This window comes from Notamacropus eugenii, chromosome 1 (genome assembly GCF_028372415.1).
Source record: "Notamacropus eugenii isolate mMacEug1 chromosome 1, mMacEug1.pri_v2, whole genome shotgun sequence".
NCBI lineage: Eukaryota > Metazoa > Chordata > Mammalia > Diprotodontia > Macropodidae > Notamacropus > Notamacropus eugenii.
The window spans coordinates 230147473-230161800 of record NC_092872.1 but is presented as its reverse complement, the minus strand read 5'-3'; the positions used below and the strand labels follow the sequence as shown (position 1 = coordinate 230161800).

General features: G+C 43.4%; 1 protein-coding gene across 14 annotated transcripts in view; it reads left to right on the top strand.

The window, feature by feature from the left end:
• Nucleotides 1-14328, top strand: part of ZMIZ1 (zinc finger MIZ-type containing 1) — a 439750-nt gene that overhangs the window by 251676 nt on the left and 173746 nt on the right. For all 14 annotated transcript variants that reach the window (XM_072628053.1, XM_072628048.1, XM_072628046.1 and 11 more), the window contains one exon: nucleotides 11508-11621. In XM_072628053.1, the coding sequence (XP_072484154.1) occupies nucleotides 11508-11621 (114 nt within the window). The remainder of the gene's footprint in view (nucleotides 1-11507; nucleotides 11622-14328) is intronic.

Sequence of the window (14328 nt, the reverse complement as noted above, 5' to 3'; positions counted from 1 at the left end):
CTTGCTTTTCACTGCACCACCTAGTTGCCTTCTTATCAGTGGAGGTGCTCATTCAGAGACCAAGTGACCACTCATCAGCAGTGTTATAGGGGAAAAGGATTCATGCTTTAGACTGGGTTGAACAGGATGACTTTTTATCTTCCTTTCCAACTCTACTGCTCCATAATAGTTAACATTTGATTAACATTTAATTAGGTTTACAAAACATTTTCCATATATTATTTCATTGGCTCCTCACAACAGCCCTGGGAAATAGGAGCTATTATTGTCCTCATTTTACAGATGAGGAAACAGAGGCTTAGAACGGCTCAAGGTGACTTGCTCAAAGTCCTACAGCTTGAAAGTATCTGCAGTCTTCCTGTTTACAAATCCAGCCCTTCCTGTGCTAAATAAAGTGAGATGGGAGATTAGAGGGAACTGGCATGGTCAGAAAAGGCTTCCTGGAAGAAGCAGTATTTTCCCCAGACCTTGGAAGGATGTATAAATACACCATCCATGGACCACTAGTTTACCACACTGTAACCTCCAGAGCTGGCTGCTGCGACAATTTCTGCTTTCTTCAGAACCCAGCCAGCTAGCGGGTGCTGTATTGGATTGGGGGCTCCTACTCTCTCATAGCTTGATTAAGGAGAGGAGGGAGTCATCGAGTGGATTCCATGGAGGGTGAGAGGCCTAGGCAGCCCACCCTCCGCCCTGGTGATTTGGCCAGCATTGCTAAATCAATGTAATCACTCGTTTAGCATAGTTAAGCAGTTTTCTCCTCAGAATTACCTTATTTGCATGACTTTCCATTTCAGCAGCAGTTAAACATGGCAAATGAGGCCCTAGCTGTTGGGAGCATGACATGTTTCAAAGGCAGAGGGGAGGGGGCTAGGAAAGGGGGAGGGGGCAAGTGCACATGGGTTTCTCTCCCTCTCAGAAATGCATGAATTTTTACAAATCAAAATTCCACCTTTATTTTCCATGGCAGCAAATCAAAATACGTAAAGTAGATTTTTCAGATGTTTTTGTTTTCATAGCCGGGCTGTCATGTTAGTGTCTTGATATATTCATAAAATAACAGTAACCCGCTGTAATTGCCCTTAATTTCGAACTGTTTATTGTTCCCATCTTTACTTTGTTGTACCTAAGAAGCGTTGTGTGTGATGAGCATCTGTTTTCTATATTTAGTGGGTGTGAATCTGGGTGTCTGGACTGATTTCCAATTTGGGTAATTGCTTTCTCCCGTCCTTTCAATCCCCTGCTCATCTTGGGTTGGTGAATGGGTTGGTGGGTTGGTTGGTTGGTTGGTTGGTTGGTTGGTACTTCCTCCTCTGTAGAAATATTGTGAGGGAGGAAAGTGATGAATAATAGAGGCAGGGAGATAAGGAGTCTCTCCAGAAGTATTGTGACATTCTCCCTCTGGGGCTGCCTAGTTCATTCCAGGTCATTTGATTTTAGCAACTGTATATTAAAACCCTTCTGTATGCAGGGTCCCAAGGGTAAGACTGTGCACCTTGCTCACAAGGAACTTAGAGGTTAATAAAGGGAAAAGATGCTTACACAAATAACTAGAATGCCAGATCGAGATAGATAAATGAAAAGGGAGAGCTTTGAGCAAAGTGCTGTGAACAATTCTTGAAGGGAGGACACTTTTACAAGGCAGAGTAAGAGGTGAGAAAGGCTTCGTGGAAGGCTTAGAACTGGAATTGTGCTTTGATAGGAAAAGAGAGCCTTTAAAAGACAGAGGTCTGAAGGGAAGGAGGAGGGAGGAAAGAAAGTCCTTTCCAGGAATGAGTGATAGTCTAAACAAAGGTGGGGAAGTAGGAACAGGGTAAAAGAGAATTCTAGTTTAGACCCAAAAGGAAGGTCACTTTGAAGTCAAATTGTTGAGACATTTAATGGCAGGACCTCAGGAATTTATCATGGATTTGGTAGGCAGAATCAGGGAGCAACTGAAGGGTTTTGATCAGAGGAATGCCTTAGGAAGGTGACTTTCATGATATGTGGCAGGTGGAAATGGGGAGAAGATACTTTGGATTGGGTAGGAGATGAATGTGGCTTCCTTTAGCCTGTTGTCTAGCTGATAGAACTGAATATGCCATCTAGCCAGAAACTGCATTCCTTTCCTCTCCATTGCAAGTAGAGAGGGAGAGGGGCAGAGTGCAGGACTCCATGACAGGAAGCCCTGGGTCCAAATCCTGCCTCAGACACATATTGGCCATGTAACTCTGGGCAAATCCCTTACCTGTCAGTGCTCCTGCCACTCTGGCTAAGACTCTGCTTTCAGAGAAGTTGCCAATCTGCATTGGCAGAGGAACCTTCCTTGCTGAGAGTTTCCTAAACCAACTGGGAATGGGAGTGGGGTGGGGTCCAGAAGGGATTGGGTGCAGATCTCATAATATGGATGGGCAACCTTTGTTAACCATCATCCTTTCCGTGGTACCCTTGGCTAATAGCCTTTACTTTCTTCTTCTGCCAAACACACAGAGAAGAAGGAAGGGTACCCAACCTATCCCATATTAAATCTGCAGCCCAGCCTGGTCATAAATCCTAACCATAGCTCATCAGAATCCAGCTCTCTCCTTCCCATCTCTGGATAAAAATCTCCTTAGGAAACAAGCCTTCTCTCCATTTTTGAATGTTGACTGAATTAGAAACAGCCAAAGGGTTTTTGAATTCTCAACTCCCCTGGCATTGCTGCCTCCTGAGATGTCTGCTGGGCTTTCACGGAAGAGCCATTTGCTCTGAGAGGAATAAAACCCTGAGTGTTTTGCTAGCATTGTTCTATAAGCTATTTTCCTGCTATTCATTTTATCTCTAGCCCAGTCACAGTGGGAGCTCAGGAAACAGTAACATCACTTTAAACTGTGAAAACACTTCGGACTTTTCCAAGCACTTGAACATAGCTTCACATCATATCCTCAGGATACCCCTTGTTGTAGACAGGGCAAGTGTTTTTATCCTACTCAGCCAGATGGGGAAACTGAGGCCTGGAAAGGTGAAGCAATTTGCTCATGATCACATGACTAGTTAGTGGTTGAGGAGGCTGGACTTTTCTCCTCTATTCCACAGTGATAGTGAGGACAGACTGGCCTTTGAGGATCTAGGATAGTAGAATCAGACATTGCAGAACTTCCCATTGGTCTGGCCAGTGGATTGGTTACTCCGTTTGTGCCAGCACATTTATTAGTTATGTCCAACAGGTAGGTGAATACTCAGCAAGAAACCTTTATTAAAAACAAGGTGGTTTGGTTTGATGGACCAGAATCACACAGGGTGGATGAGCTTAGGTGGGCTGTGATCTGCAATGGTGGATATAGTACCAGCACAGATAAATTTTGAATCCATCCCTAAATACTTCTAGTATGATAATGAATCCATCCTGTGTGATCCTAGGCCACATCTTCCACAAATCCTCCGTAGAGGAACAACCCAATATGCTAGAGGTCTTTGTTCCAGCTCTTCTAAGTATATTACAAAGTCCAGGGCAGCCAAGTCATTGAACTTCCCTGTACTTTGGTTGCCTCTCTGTAAAATGAGGGGGTTGGATTCAATGTCTTCTGAGGTTCCAGTTTTATATTTATGATCCTCTGAACATGTGAGCTGTCTGTCTCTTCTGCTCTCTCTCTCTGACAGCCAACTTCATTTTCTATTTAGATGTGTCCTTGGTGATGTCTCCTATGCCATTTCTTACCTACAGATTCTCATTGGTCATATGCTGCAACTGACTCACTTCCACCATGAGTCTTTGCACTGACCTTTTGGGCACCTGGAATTTTTATTCTACAAAGATGTGGTTTTCCATGACTCATGACTATTTAGCATCACTGGGAAAACGTTGGTGTTAAAAGCAGTGGGCTTTTGAGTCAAGAAGTCTTGTGGCACATGTAATCAGGGTACATCTTACTCCTTTTTGTACTCTGCTGTTTGCCCTTCTGCAGTGCCTTTCCAAGACTTACCACACCAGCTCAATGGGCTGCCCACCCAGGTGCAGGTCATAATGTGGGCAAAATGCGTCTTCACTTGGTTCTTCTGGGTTGGATTACTAGCTCTCTCTCCCTTTCTCTCTTTCTCAATCTTTCTCTCCCCCTCTCCCTCTGCCTTCCTCCTTCCCTCCCTCTGCTTCTCTCTCCCTCTCTCTGCCCTTGCCTGGTTTTGGATCATACTGAAGAGGCCCTTTGGTGGAGCAGATTCCAGGCCTGCTTTGTAACTTCAGAATCGTTTACTTGTCTCAGTTTCCTCAGCTGTCAAATGGGGATAAATAATAGCACCTATCTCCCAGGGTTGTTGTTTTTGTTGAGGACTGAACAAGATAATATTTGTAAAGTGATTAACAAAGTACCTGGCACATCGTATGCATTGTATAAATGCTTATTCTCCTTTTGCTCCCTCTGATCACACTATCTCCTGGCACATTCCAAATTGTTAAAATCCTTCTTAAAATATCATACCTAGAATTTTTAGAGGTGTGGTTTGCCTAGGGCATATTCTGTACACCATCCTTCTCTTCCTGATATCACATTCTTGTCATACTTTCAGGCCACCGAAACATCTACATCTTCTTTGCTACAAGTTGTTGATTTTTATCACCCCATATGTTGAACTTTACATTTATACCTATTAAATTTAATCTTCTTAGATGTGGTCTAATTCCTTGAATAGTATATCAATTCATTGGTCATGGTGCAAAGATCCCATATTTAGAGTACCAACCATGAAATTATTTGTTGATGGCCTAAAAAAAAAAGTTTCTTAGCATTCTCTACCCCCTTGTTTTCCACTTTATCATTGCCCTCTGCACAAGAAGAAGGAGATTGACAGCTATTTCTGTATCTGCACCTATTTTCATCACCAGTGATGAACCTCTCCTAGTGACCCACCTACCTCTCTGTACATGGCTAGGCTGAGCCTTGAGCAGCACATTCATCAGGGGCTAGAATGATGTTTGAACCTTCCCAAGGTGCTCTCCATCTCACAGTTCCTGATTTGCTGATATTGTCTTTAACAATCCAGGATTACCTCTGTGCCATGATGAGACCTCACAGCTGGGATTGTATACAGATTGGATGATTATTTTTTTGGGTGTACATATGTGTTTAATGCTAGAAACTTCTTCTCTGTACTTCATATAGGTTTGTTATGGTTAGTCCAAAACGTGTCACTGTGAAGGTCCCAGATTTCTGGTCACACGTGATGTCAGGGGGTGTGTGTGTGTGTGTGTGTGTGTGTGTGTGTGTGTGTGTGTGTCTGTGTGTGTGTGTGTGTGTGTGTCTGTGTGTGTGTGTGTGTGTGTGTGTGTGTGTGAAGTGGGGGGAGCAGTTTTCCCCCTTTGCCTCAGGCATACAATATGCCTTGTCCTAACTCTGGGGCAAAGTATGACCAGACACATTTCTTTGTTGTCACAGACACAATACTTCACAAGATCACAGAATGTTAGACTTAGAAGGAATCCTCGGATTCATCTAGCCAAGGGTTCTTAACCTGCCTAATATCGTGGACCCTTTTAACAGTGTCTGGTCAAGCCTAGGAACCCCTTTGTAGTGTAGTATTTTTAATGCACAGGATTACAAAGGAAATCTGTCATATTGAAGTGAAGATATTAAAATCTTTTTTAAAAATCATGTGATTGGGACAGCTAGGTGGTGCAGTGGATAGAGCATTTGCCCTGGAATCAGGAGGACCTGAGTTCAAATCCAGCCTCAGATAAGCTGTGTGACTCTGGGCAAGTCACTTAACCCTGATTGCCTCAAACCCCGCCCCCCCAAATCATGTGACATAGTAATCTATATAGCAGCGATTCTAATAATAATAATGAATGTAAATGGTATTTTGTGATATCTGCCACAACTATAACATAATGTGAAAAGTCTTTGATTTTTTCTATTTGTGACAAAGTCACAAGTGCTGCTGATACTACTGTGCTTTGTTGCCTACTCTTATAATGGAAGGAAACACTGGATTTTAATTAGAGATTAAAGAAAATAAAGATGATTTTTTTCCCCATCCAACTTCAGAGACCACCAAAATCTATCTATGAATGCCTTGGGGGCCCATGACCCAGGCTTAGGACATCTGATGTAGGACAGTCCCTGGCTCCCATCACCTACATTTTATGGACTAGGAAACTGTGAGCCAGAGCGATTTCTGACTTGCCCAAGGGCACACAGGGAGTAAATAACAAAACTGGGATTTGAATCCTGGGTCTTTGAATTTAAATCTAACCTTCTTTCTCCTACTACAACCTGCCTCCCTCCTACTAATACCACCTAAGGTCACCCTGACAGATAGACTTAGTGCTCATGGTTGAATCTGAATTTGTCTTTTTCCAGGAGAGAGACAGAGACAAAGACGGAGGGAGGGAGGAAGGGAGAGATGCAGAGAGGGAGAGAAAGACGGAGAGAGAGAGACAGAGAGAGGGAGGGAGACAGAGACCAAGATAGAGAAAGGATAAGGGCAGAAAAATTGGTTAGACTGCCAGGGTATTGGATGGCTAAGCTGCTCTCCTGTGCTGGGGCCCACCCTTAGTGCAGGAGAAAAAAACAGGCAAGTCTAGACTTCCCATCTTTACTCCCTTTTCAGGGATGTGAACTCAACTAATTTAGAACTGTTTTCTCCCTCTCTGGAAGGCTGGGGTCGGGGAGCCAGTGGGCGACCCAAGTCAAAGAGGTTTCAGAGTGTTAGTGGTTTTCCCTCCAGGGTATCCCTCTTTCACAAAATATTAGTCCTAGAAGAGAACTCAAATAACAAAGTCCAACCACCTCATTTTACAGATGAGGAAACAGACCCACAGAGGTTGTGACTTGCCTAAGGTTGCCTAGTCAGCTAGTGGCAGCAATAGTAATTAAATCTGATCAGTCTTTGGCTTTCCTTGTACCTTGTAAGAGCAAGGATCTTGAATGGGGAGCCCAAAGGGGTGAAAGGTACAGTCAGTTTAATGGATTGAGTGACTATATGTCTTAGAGATGTTTACTAGATACTCAAGAATATAAATCTTTTCCTTTACGACATGGCACTGTACAATCTTAGATTTACATTAGTATTATTATATCTCCACGTTTAAGTGTGGTCCCTTAACTGGTGGGACATTTTGAAGATTATTTCTCTTCTTTCTTATCATTTCAATTCAATAAATACTTACTGTGGTTACCTGGGCCAAGGTAAGTATAACAGGCATTGGGAAAGCAGAGAACATGCTGAGTTAAGAGACTTAAAAATGGTAAATGATATGGACTGCTTTGAGATGTTCTCTCACTCAAGTATTAAAGTACAAGCTGATTGACCAACTGTCAAGGATGCCGTGAATGGCATTCCTGCATGGGGTGGAAGATAGACACTCTAGGATTCACTTACTAGCTATGTAACACTGGGCAAGTCAACTGCACTGAGCCTCAGTTTTCTCATCTGTAAAATGAGAGTATTAGTCTTGATCACCTCTAAAGGCTCTTCTAGCTCTAAGTCTATGATCCTATTATATGATTCTCTGACTTGGGAGTACTTGCCAGGCAAAATATAAGTAGATTCAGCTTGAGGAAACAAAGCTCTGTTACAAAATTATAACAACTTTTTCTTCATTAGTTATGATAGACTGTGAACCACATGGCACCTGGAGCATGCCAACACCATGCAGGAAATTACCTACACTAATAAAGTCACCCTGGGCAGCATCCTTTCCTCTGACATCAGTGTTATAAAGAGATCCCTGATGAGGCCATGAATCCTCTTCTGTGCTTTGTAGGCCCCATATTCCCAAAACTGAGGTTTTATCTGGTATTGGCTCCCTCCTGGGCTTCAGAAATCCAGCCATCTCCCAGTCTCTAGAAGAAGAGAACTGAGGTCCCAGAAGGAGCCGCATGCAACCTTCCTCACTGCCCTGGGGCTTCCCTGGTGCCCCCCAGGTGCACCACTGCAGCTGCCAGGGAACTGGTCTGACCTGTCCCCAAGCCCCAGAGCAGCTGCTGTGGGAGCTGGCACACCCAGACTCAGGGCTTCCAGCCCACAGTGATTTGGCTGGGGTTATGAACTTGACTCTGTTTCATGGATCAGGGAGGGAGGCTTCTGCCTGCGATTCTACCTTGTGGTCTTTGTTTCCAGAACCACCTGAGTACTGATTCTTCTGGTTTACTTCTTTTAATTACCAGAAACTAAGGCAAGGCAAATGGGTGGAAGGCCCAAGGAACCTTGGCGTAAAGGAAGGAAGGAGTGGCAACAGGAATTAGGGAAGAAAACAATGAAAAGAAAAGCATAGGAGGTCTGAGATTTCTTGTTTACTCAGGGGGTTGCTGAAAACGTGACGTAGTTTAAGACAAATTGTAGAATTTGAGGAAGGAGACTGGATGGATCCTTGTATCTCATTTGGAAATACAGGAGCAAAGTTCCCCAGCTTGGGCATGGTACCATCCTAGTCTCAAGGTCAGATGCCGTCCTGATTCAGCTCCTCAGAAATACAATCTACAAGATGATGCTTGAGGGATCACCCTGTGCCCAGACTCACTTTTAATTTTGCATATTTCTATCTCTGAAGTGCTCACTGTGCAGAGCACTGCGCTTGGCACCAGATGAAGATAAAGGGGCAGAAAAGGCACGATACCTGTCCTCATGGAGCTTATAATCTAGTAGAGGAATAAGACAAATATTTAATCATAATACACAATAGTGTATGAGGGCAAACAGAGTGGTACAGTGAAAAGAGCCCCAACTTTGGAATCAGAGGACCTGAGTTCAAATCCTGCTTCTTCCTATTTGGCCTCATGTAAGTACTTAACTTTCCTGAGTCCTTCATATGACTGTCCAGATAATCTTTTCTTTCATATAGATTTGATCATATCAGTCCTCTCCTTAAACATCTTCAGTGATTTCCTATTGTTTGCTAAGGAAATTCAAACTCCTGTGCCATATTTCTGACATTGAAGGCCATCCACAGTCTGGCACAAACTACCTTACCTGAGAAAGCAGTGGCCTTTCTCCTTGTTAAGGCTGAACTTGTATTTACTCATCTATCCCCCAATAGGATGTAAGGACCATGGAAGTAAGGACTGTTTACATTTCCTGTACCTAGCACAGTGATTTGTGAATGAGATTAATAGATGTTTGTTGAGATGAAAGAATGGGCGAGTTCCCCATCAGTCACTCAATAAAGATTTGTTAAGCACCTACTATGTGCAGGCAGTATTCTCAGCGTGCAACATAAACAGCAGTGTGAAAGTCAGAACACAGAGTCAGGGCTTGGATGAAGATAACGAGTTCGTTTTTGTGTTGTGGATGAGGTGCCAGTAGGACATACAAGTAGAAGCAGTTTTACATGTTAGGTACTGAGTACTAAAGATGGGGAATCATAACTAGACATAGGGATTTGGGTATCATCTTTCCTGAGAATAAGTGACCTTTCCAGGGAAGGAAATATAAGAGAAAGAAGACCAAGAGTAAACCCTTGAAGAACAAATACTTATAGGAGTTAAAAAGAGACTACGGAACCAGTAAAAAAGTGGGAAGATAGATGCAAGGAAAACCAAGAGAAATGTGGTGTGCCCAGAGCCAAGAGTAGAAAAAGTATTCAGTTTTAAGGAGTGATCAACTATGGGAAAAGCTATGGAAAAATCAGAGGACTGAGAAGCATCACTAGATTTGGCAACTGGGCTCACTGGGAATCTTTGAAAAGCAGTTTTCACTGGACACTGGACACTGAAATGGAGAAGAGCGTGTAAGTTCTGTAGACACAGCCTTGCTTTTTTTAATTCTCTATAGTACCCAGCATTTAAAAGGTGTTTCATCAGTGATGGGCAAGTAGAGGACTATGTGTATTTGTGGTACCTGCACTTACATTTAATGAGCTCACACTCATTTGCACACACAGACCTTGGATATGCTAGATCCCTAGAGAAATTTACCCTCCAGATACTGAACCCTGACTTGTACTCTGTGGATAGTTCACTCTGAAGCCAAGTCTTGACAGGCTTGACCCATTGTGCCATGGAACTGACTCCTCTTGGTCCAAGGATCCAGAAAACTTTGAATAGTAGCCTCAAAGTAGGAGGATGCCATGTGACATCTCCCCCTAAATTTCAGTGGCCCAGGCCAAACATGGGCTGGGGAGGGTGAGCCATGGGGAAAAAGAAGAAGAGTTTCTGGGCTTCTAATTCTGAAAAATGAGCTGAGGTCACACTGTAACACAAACATGGGGAGAGAACAATCCCCTCTATTCCAGCCGGAATGATCCCAATGCCTCTCTCCAGGGTCCTGGCATGGATATGACTCCCCAGATCTCTTTGTTCCCAGTGACTTCACTCTGGATCCAAAGTTTGTGAGAACACAGGTCTGGTGATTCAGAGCCCCTCCTCACTGTGAAATAGGAGTACATCAGAACCAGCTTTATAGAATCATAGAACAGGAAGGGACCTCAGAATCTTTCTAGTCCAAAGCTCTTATCTGATAGATGAAGAAAAGGAAGCCCAAGGAAGTTGAGTAACTTGCTTGAAGCCACATGAGTAATAAGCATATGAGGAGGCGGGGTTCATGAAGGTGATTGACTATTGGATTTGGAAACTAGGTGCTGGACATCCTTTAAAACAATGGGTTCCTCTTTTCCCAACTTCTCATATCCATCCCCTAGAAACACTCTGGCTGTGTATCTCTCTTCTCTCTACCCCCAAATTAATATAAAAGAAAATAGTTTATCAAATGCTAATCTGGTATCAGATTTTAAGTAGGTTAACATTTGATTACCAATCCCTCCTTTTATACCACACAGAGAAACTCCCTTTGTCCTTGGCTGCTTCAAGTGTGCCACTGGACTATGATGTTTTGTCCACATGCTTGTTTCTCCTCCACTTGCAGCTGCGTGGCTGCCCTTGTGGGCAGTATTTGCTTATAGGCTATTCCCAAAACCTATGGGAAGCCCTTGGCAAGTTGCTGCATGTCATCTGACTAGAAAAAAACCTACTCTACTCCCTGAGCAGACCTGGAACTCCTAGCAAACAGGCTGGTTGTCTTCTTGTCATTTCTCTGGAACTAAGAATGCTGTAGGGCAAAGAGCTCTGGATTAGGAGGCACATCTTCTTTCTAGTCCTGGCTTTGCTTTGTCTGAACTCAGGTAAGTCAGAGCCTCGGCTTTCTCAGCTGTAAAATGGGGATGATACTTGTCCCTCCCCACTTCCCTAGGGTGTTATGACCTTCAAGGGAGATTACACATCCTAGGTCATAGATCTAGATCTAGATTATAGATCTAGAGCTGGGATGGACTTTAGAGGTCATCTAGTTCAAACTCCCTCATTATACAGATGAAGAAATTGAAGACCACAAAGAGCAAATGACTTGTCCAAGGTCATACAGGTAGGACATGGCAAATGGGTAATTCAAGTTCAGGGCTTATCACTCCAAGCTCTTCCTACTCTATCGAATTGTTTCCTACAGAACCTGGAAAAGTAGAAAGCACTTTGCAGATATTAGCAACTTTTACTGTTCTTTTTATCTCTATCTCTTTTGCCCTTTGCTCCCCCTTGCCTCATGCTGTTTGTCTTTCCCCTCCCCAGCATTTGCAGAATCCTGCCAACTTCCACAATGCCGCGACAGAGCTCCTGGACTGGTGTGGTGACCCAAGAGCTTTCCAGAGGCCCTTCGAGCAGAGCCTAATGGGATGTTTGACGGTAAGCTGGGTTTTCATGGCATGGGACCTTCCATACTCAACAACAACAAAGTCTGTGACTGGGACTCTTCCATGAGCTGGTGATAAGGAAAAGGCAACGGGGAAACCTTGCTTCTAACAAACGACCATAATCCCTCACCCTAACCTGAATCCTACCTACATTGACCAGGGGAGCACTGACTTCCCTTAGGTCTCAGGAATATCTATAAGCAAATGCAGTTTATAGTATCATGAGGGAAAGAAAGAAAAGAAGGAATAAATTCAATTCCCCTCTCCAAATAAGCTCTCAATCTGGTGAGGGAGGCACGGTTCCTGGCCTTGGGAAGCTCCACTTCTAACAGGGAAAGGAGTCCTGACATTTAAGTCTGTTGGAAGAAGAAACAGAGTTGCATGTAATAAAGCATAGGGACACATCCAAAAGATACGCCGTTCTGTGGTGTGAGAGCCCAGGAGATGCCCATGCCAGTGAATATCTGATCAAATGAAGAATTAGTCTGAGAAGGGTTACTGGAGAGAAATGAGTACTGAGTCAGCCTTTCAAGGAGGGAAGAAATAAACATTGATGGAAAGGAGTGTCCTGTATACCAGCTCAGGAAAGATAGGGAAAGGCACTTGTACTGGGGAGAGCAAGCAATTTTAACTGCCTACAACAGAAACTCATATCCAGGGAGTTACAAGGAGTGGCACAGATACTTGGTGGAAAGCCCTGGAGCATATCTTCCTACAAACAAAACCCGAGCAGAAGCCCTATTGAGGGGAGCATCTGCAAAGTGTTTACTATGTACAGGCACTAAGCATACAATGACAAAAACTAAATAATCCCTACCTCCAAGGATCTGGCATTCTACTGGGAGGCAGTGTGGATCAGAAAAGACCTCATGCCAAAAAGACTTTGGAGCTGAGCTTTAAATGAACCTAAAGTGAAGTAGCATGAATGGCGTTGAGTCAGTGGGCTCTGGATTAAAATTCTGCCTCTGATACATAGTAACTGACTCATAGTAACTCTCCAGGGTGATGATTTGCAGATGACTTCTAATTCTCATTGGCGGAAGGAACTTTCTCGCAGAGTTCTCTTACCATCTTAATTGGGTGGTTGGGGTCGGGAAAGAGACGTGCACAAATAACCGTAATACAAGTCCGAATCTGATAAGTAAAGATCTCATGTCTAATGGGCTAGAGGGATGGGAGTGCAGGAAGGGAAAGTGTCCTCCTCTAACTGAGGAAAAGGTGATACCTGGCCTGGACCTTGAAGGAAAAGGAGGATTTCAGGAGGCAGAATCTAGAGATAGACCATCCCTGATATAGGGGGTGAGATATAAGAATATACAAAGAGGAGAGGAAGCCATATAGTGGTAATAACAAATCATACCTATGTGGCACTTAAAGTACAATTTGACTTGCAAATTTAGTACATAAAGGGATTATTGAAATTACTGTGAAAAAATAGCTTCCATTTCTTTTAGTTTGCAAAATGCTTTGCATCCATTTTCTCATTGTGGTGGCATTTTTAAGTTGTGTCCAACTCTTTGTGACCCCATTCGGGGTTTTCTTGGCAAAGATTCTGAAGTGGTTTGATATTTCCTTCTCCAGCTCATTTTACAGATGAGGAAACTGTGGCAAACAGGGTGAAGGGACTTGCCCAGGGTCACACAGCTAGGATGTTTCTGAGGCCAGATTTGAACTTGGGCCTTCCTGACTCTGGTCTATCATTCTGTCCATTGCACCACTTAGCTGCCTTTACCATAACCCTCTAAAGGAGGACCTATTATCATTATCTCCCCCTTGAGGAAAGTAAGTGTAAGAAAGGCTAAGGGGTTTGTCCAGGATCCTCCAGCTAGGAAGTGACTGAAGTGGGATTTGAATCCAGTTCTTACCCCAAGTCCAGTCCTCTGTCTACCATGCCACACTGGCCCTTTAACGAAAGATACATAGGGTTGTGGTGGTTCTGGAATGGCAAGAGTTTGTTGTTTGAGCTTGTTGGCAGCAAGGTGCCTTGGAAGGTCTTAAAGCAGAAGGGAGACTGATCTGAGCTGCCCATCAGAAAGATGGTTTTGAATGGGGGCTATTACAAAAAAAAAGCATTTGGAAGCTTTGTGGAAAAGAGACTGGAAGGAAGCAGCAAGACCATCCAGGAGGTTACTACAGCAGACCAAAGGAGAGGAAAGAAGAACCTGAAATAAGCTGGTGGCTATTGGGATGATCACGAATTTGAGAATTATTCCTGAAAGAGAATCAGCAGCATTTGGCAAGTGACTGGAAGTAGGAGATCAGGGAGAAGGGAGAACCAAGGTTCCTCCAAGAAAACAACAATAATTAATAACTGCAAAAATGGCTAGCATTTGTATCACAATTTATAGTTTGCATTTACAAATATCCTCATTTTATCCTCATGACAATCTGATGCTATTGTTTTTCCCATTTTACAGATAAAAAAACTGAGACAGACCGAGATTAAGTGGCCCAGAGTCTAAGGTCAATTTTTAATTTAGGCCTTCCTAATTTCAGGTCCAGCATTTAATCCACTGTGTCACCTAATGGCCTAATATGATAAATAATAATAAAGATTTTATTTGTGCCTCATAGACCCCCGAATTAACTATTATATATCTTCAAGGAGAAGAAATAGGAGTCAAAGGCTTCTGCTTGCTTTGTAAGGATTGAGAATTAGCAGGATCCAGGTAACTGCCAGGGGCACCTGTCCATACATG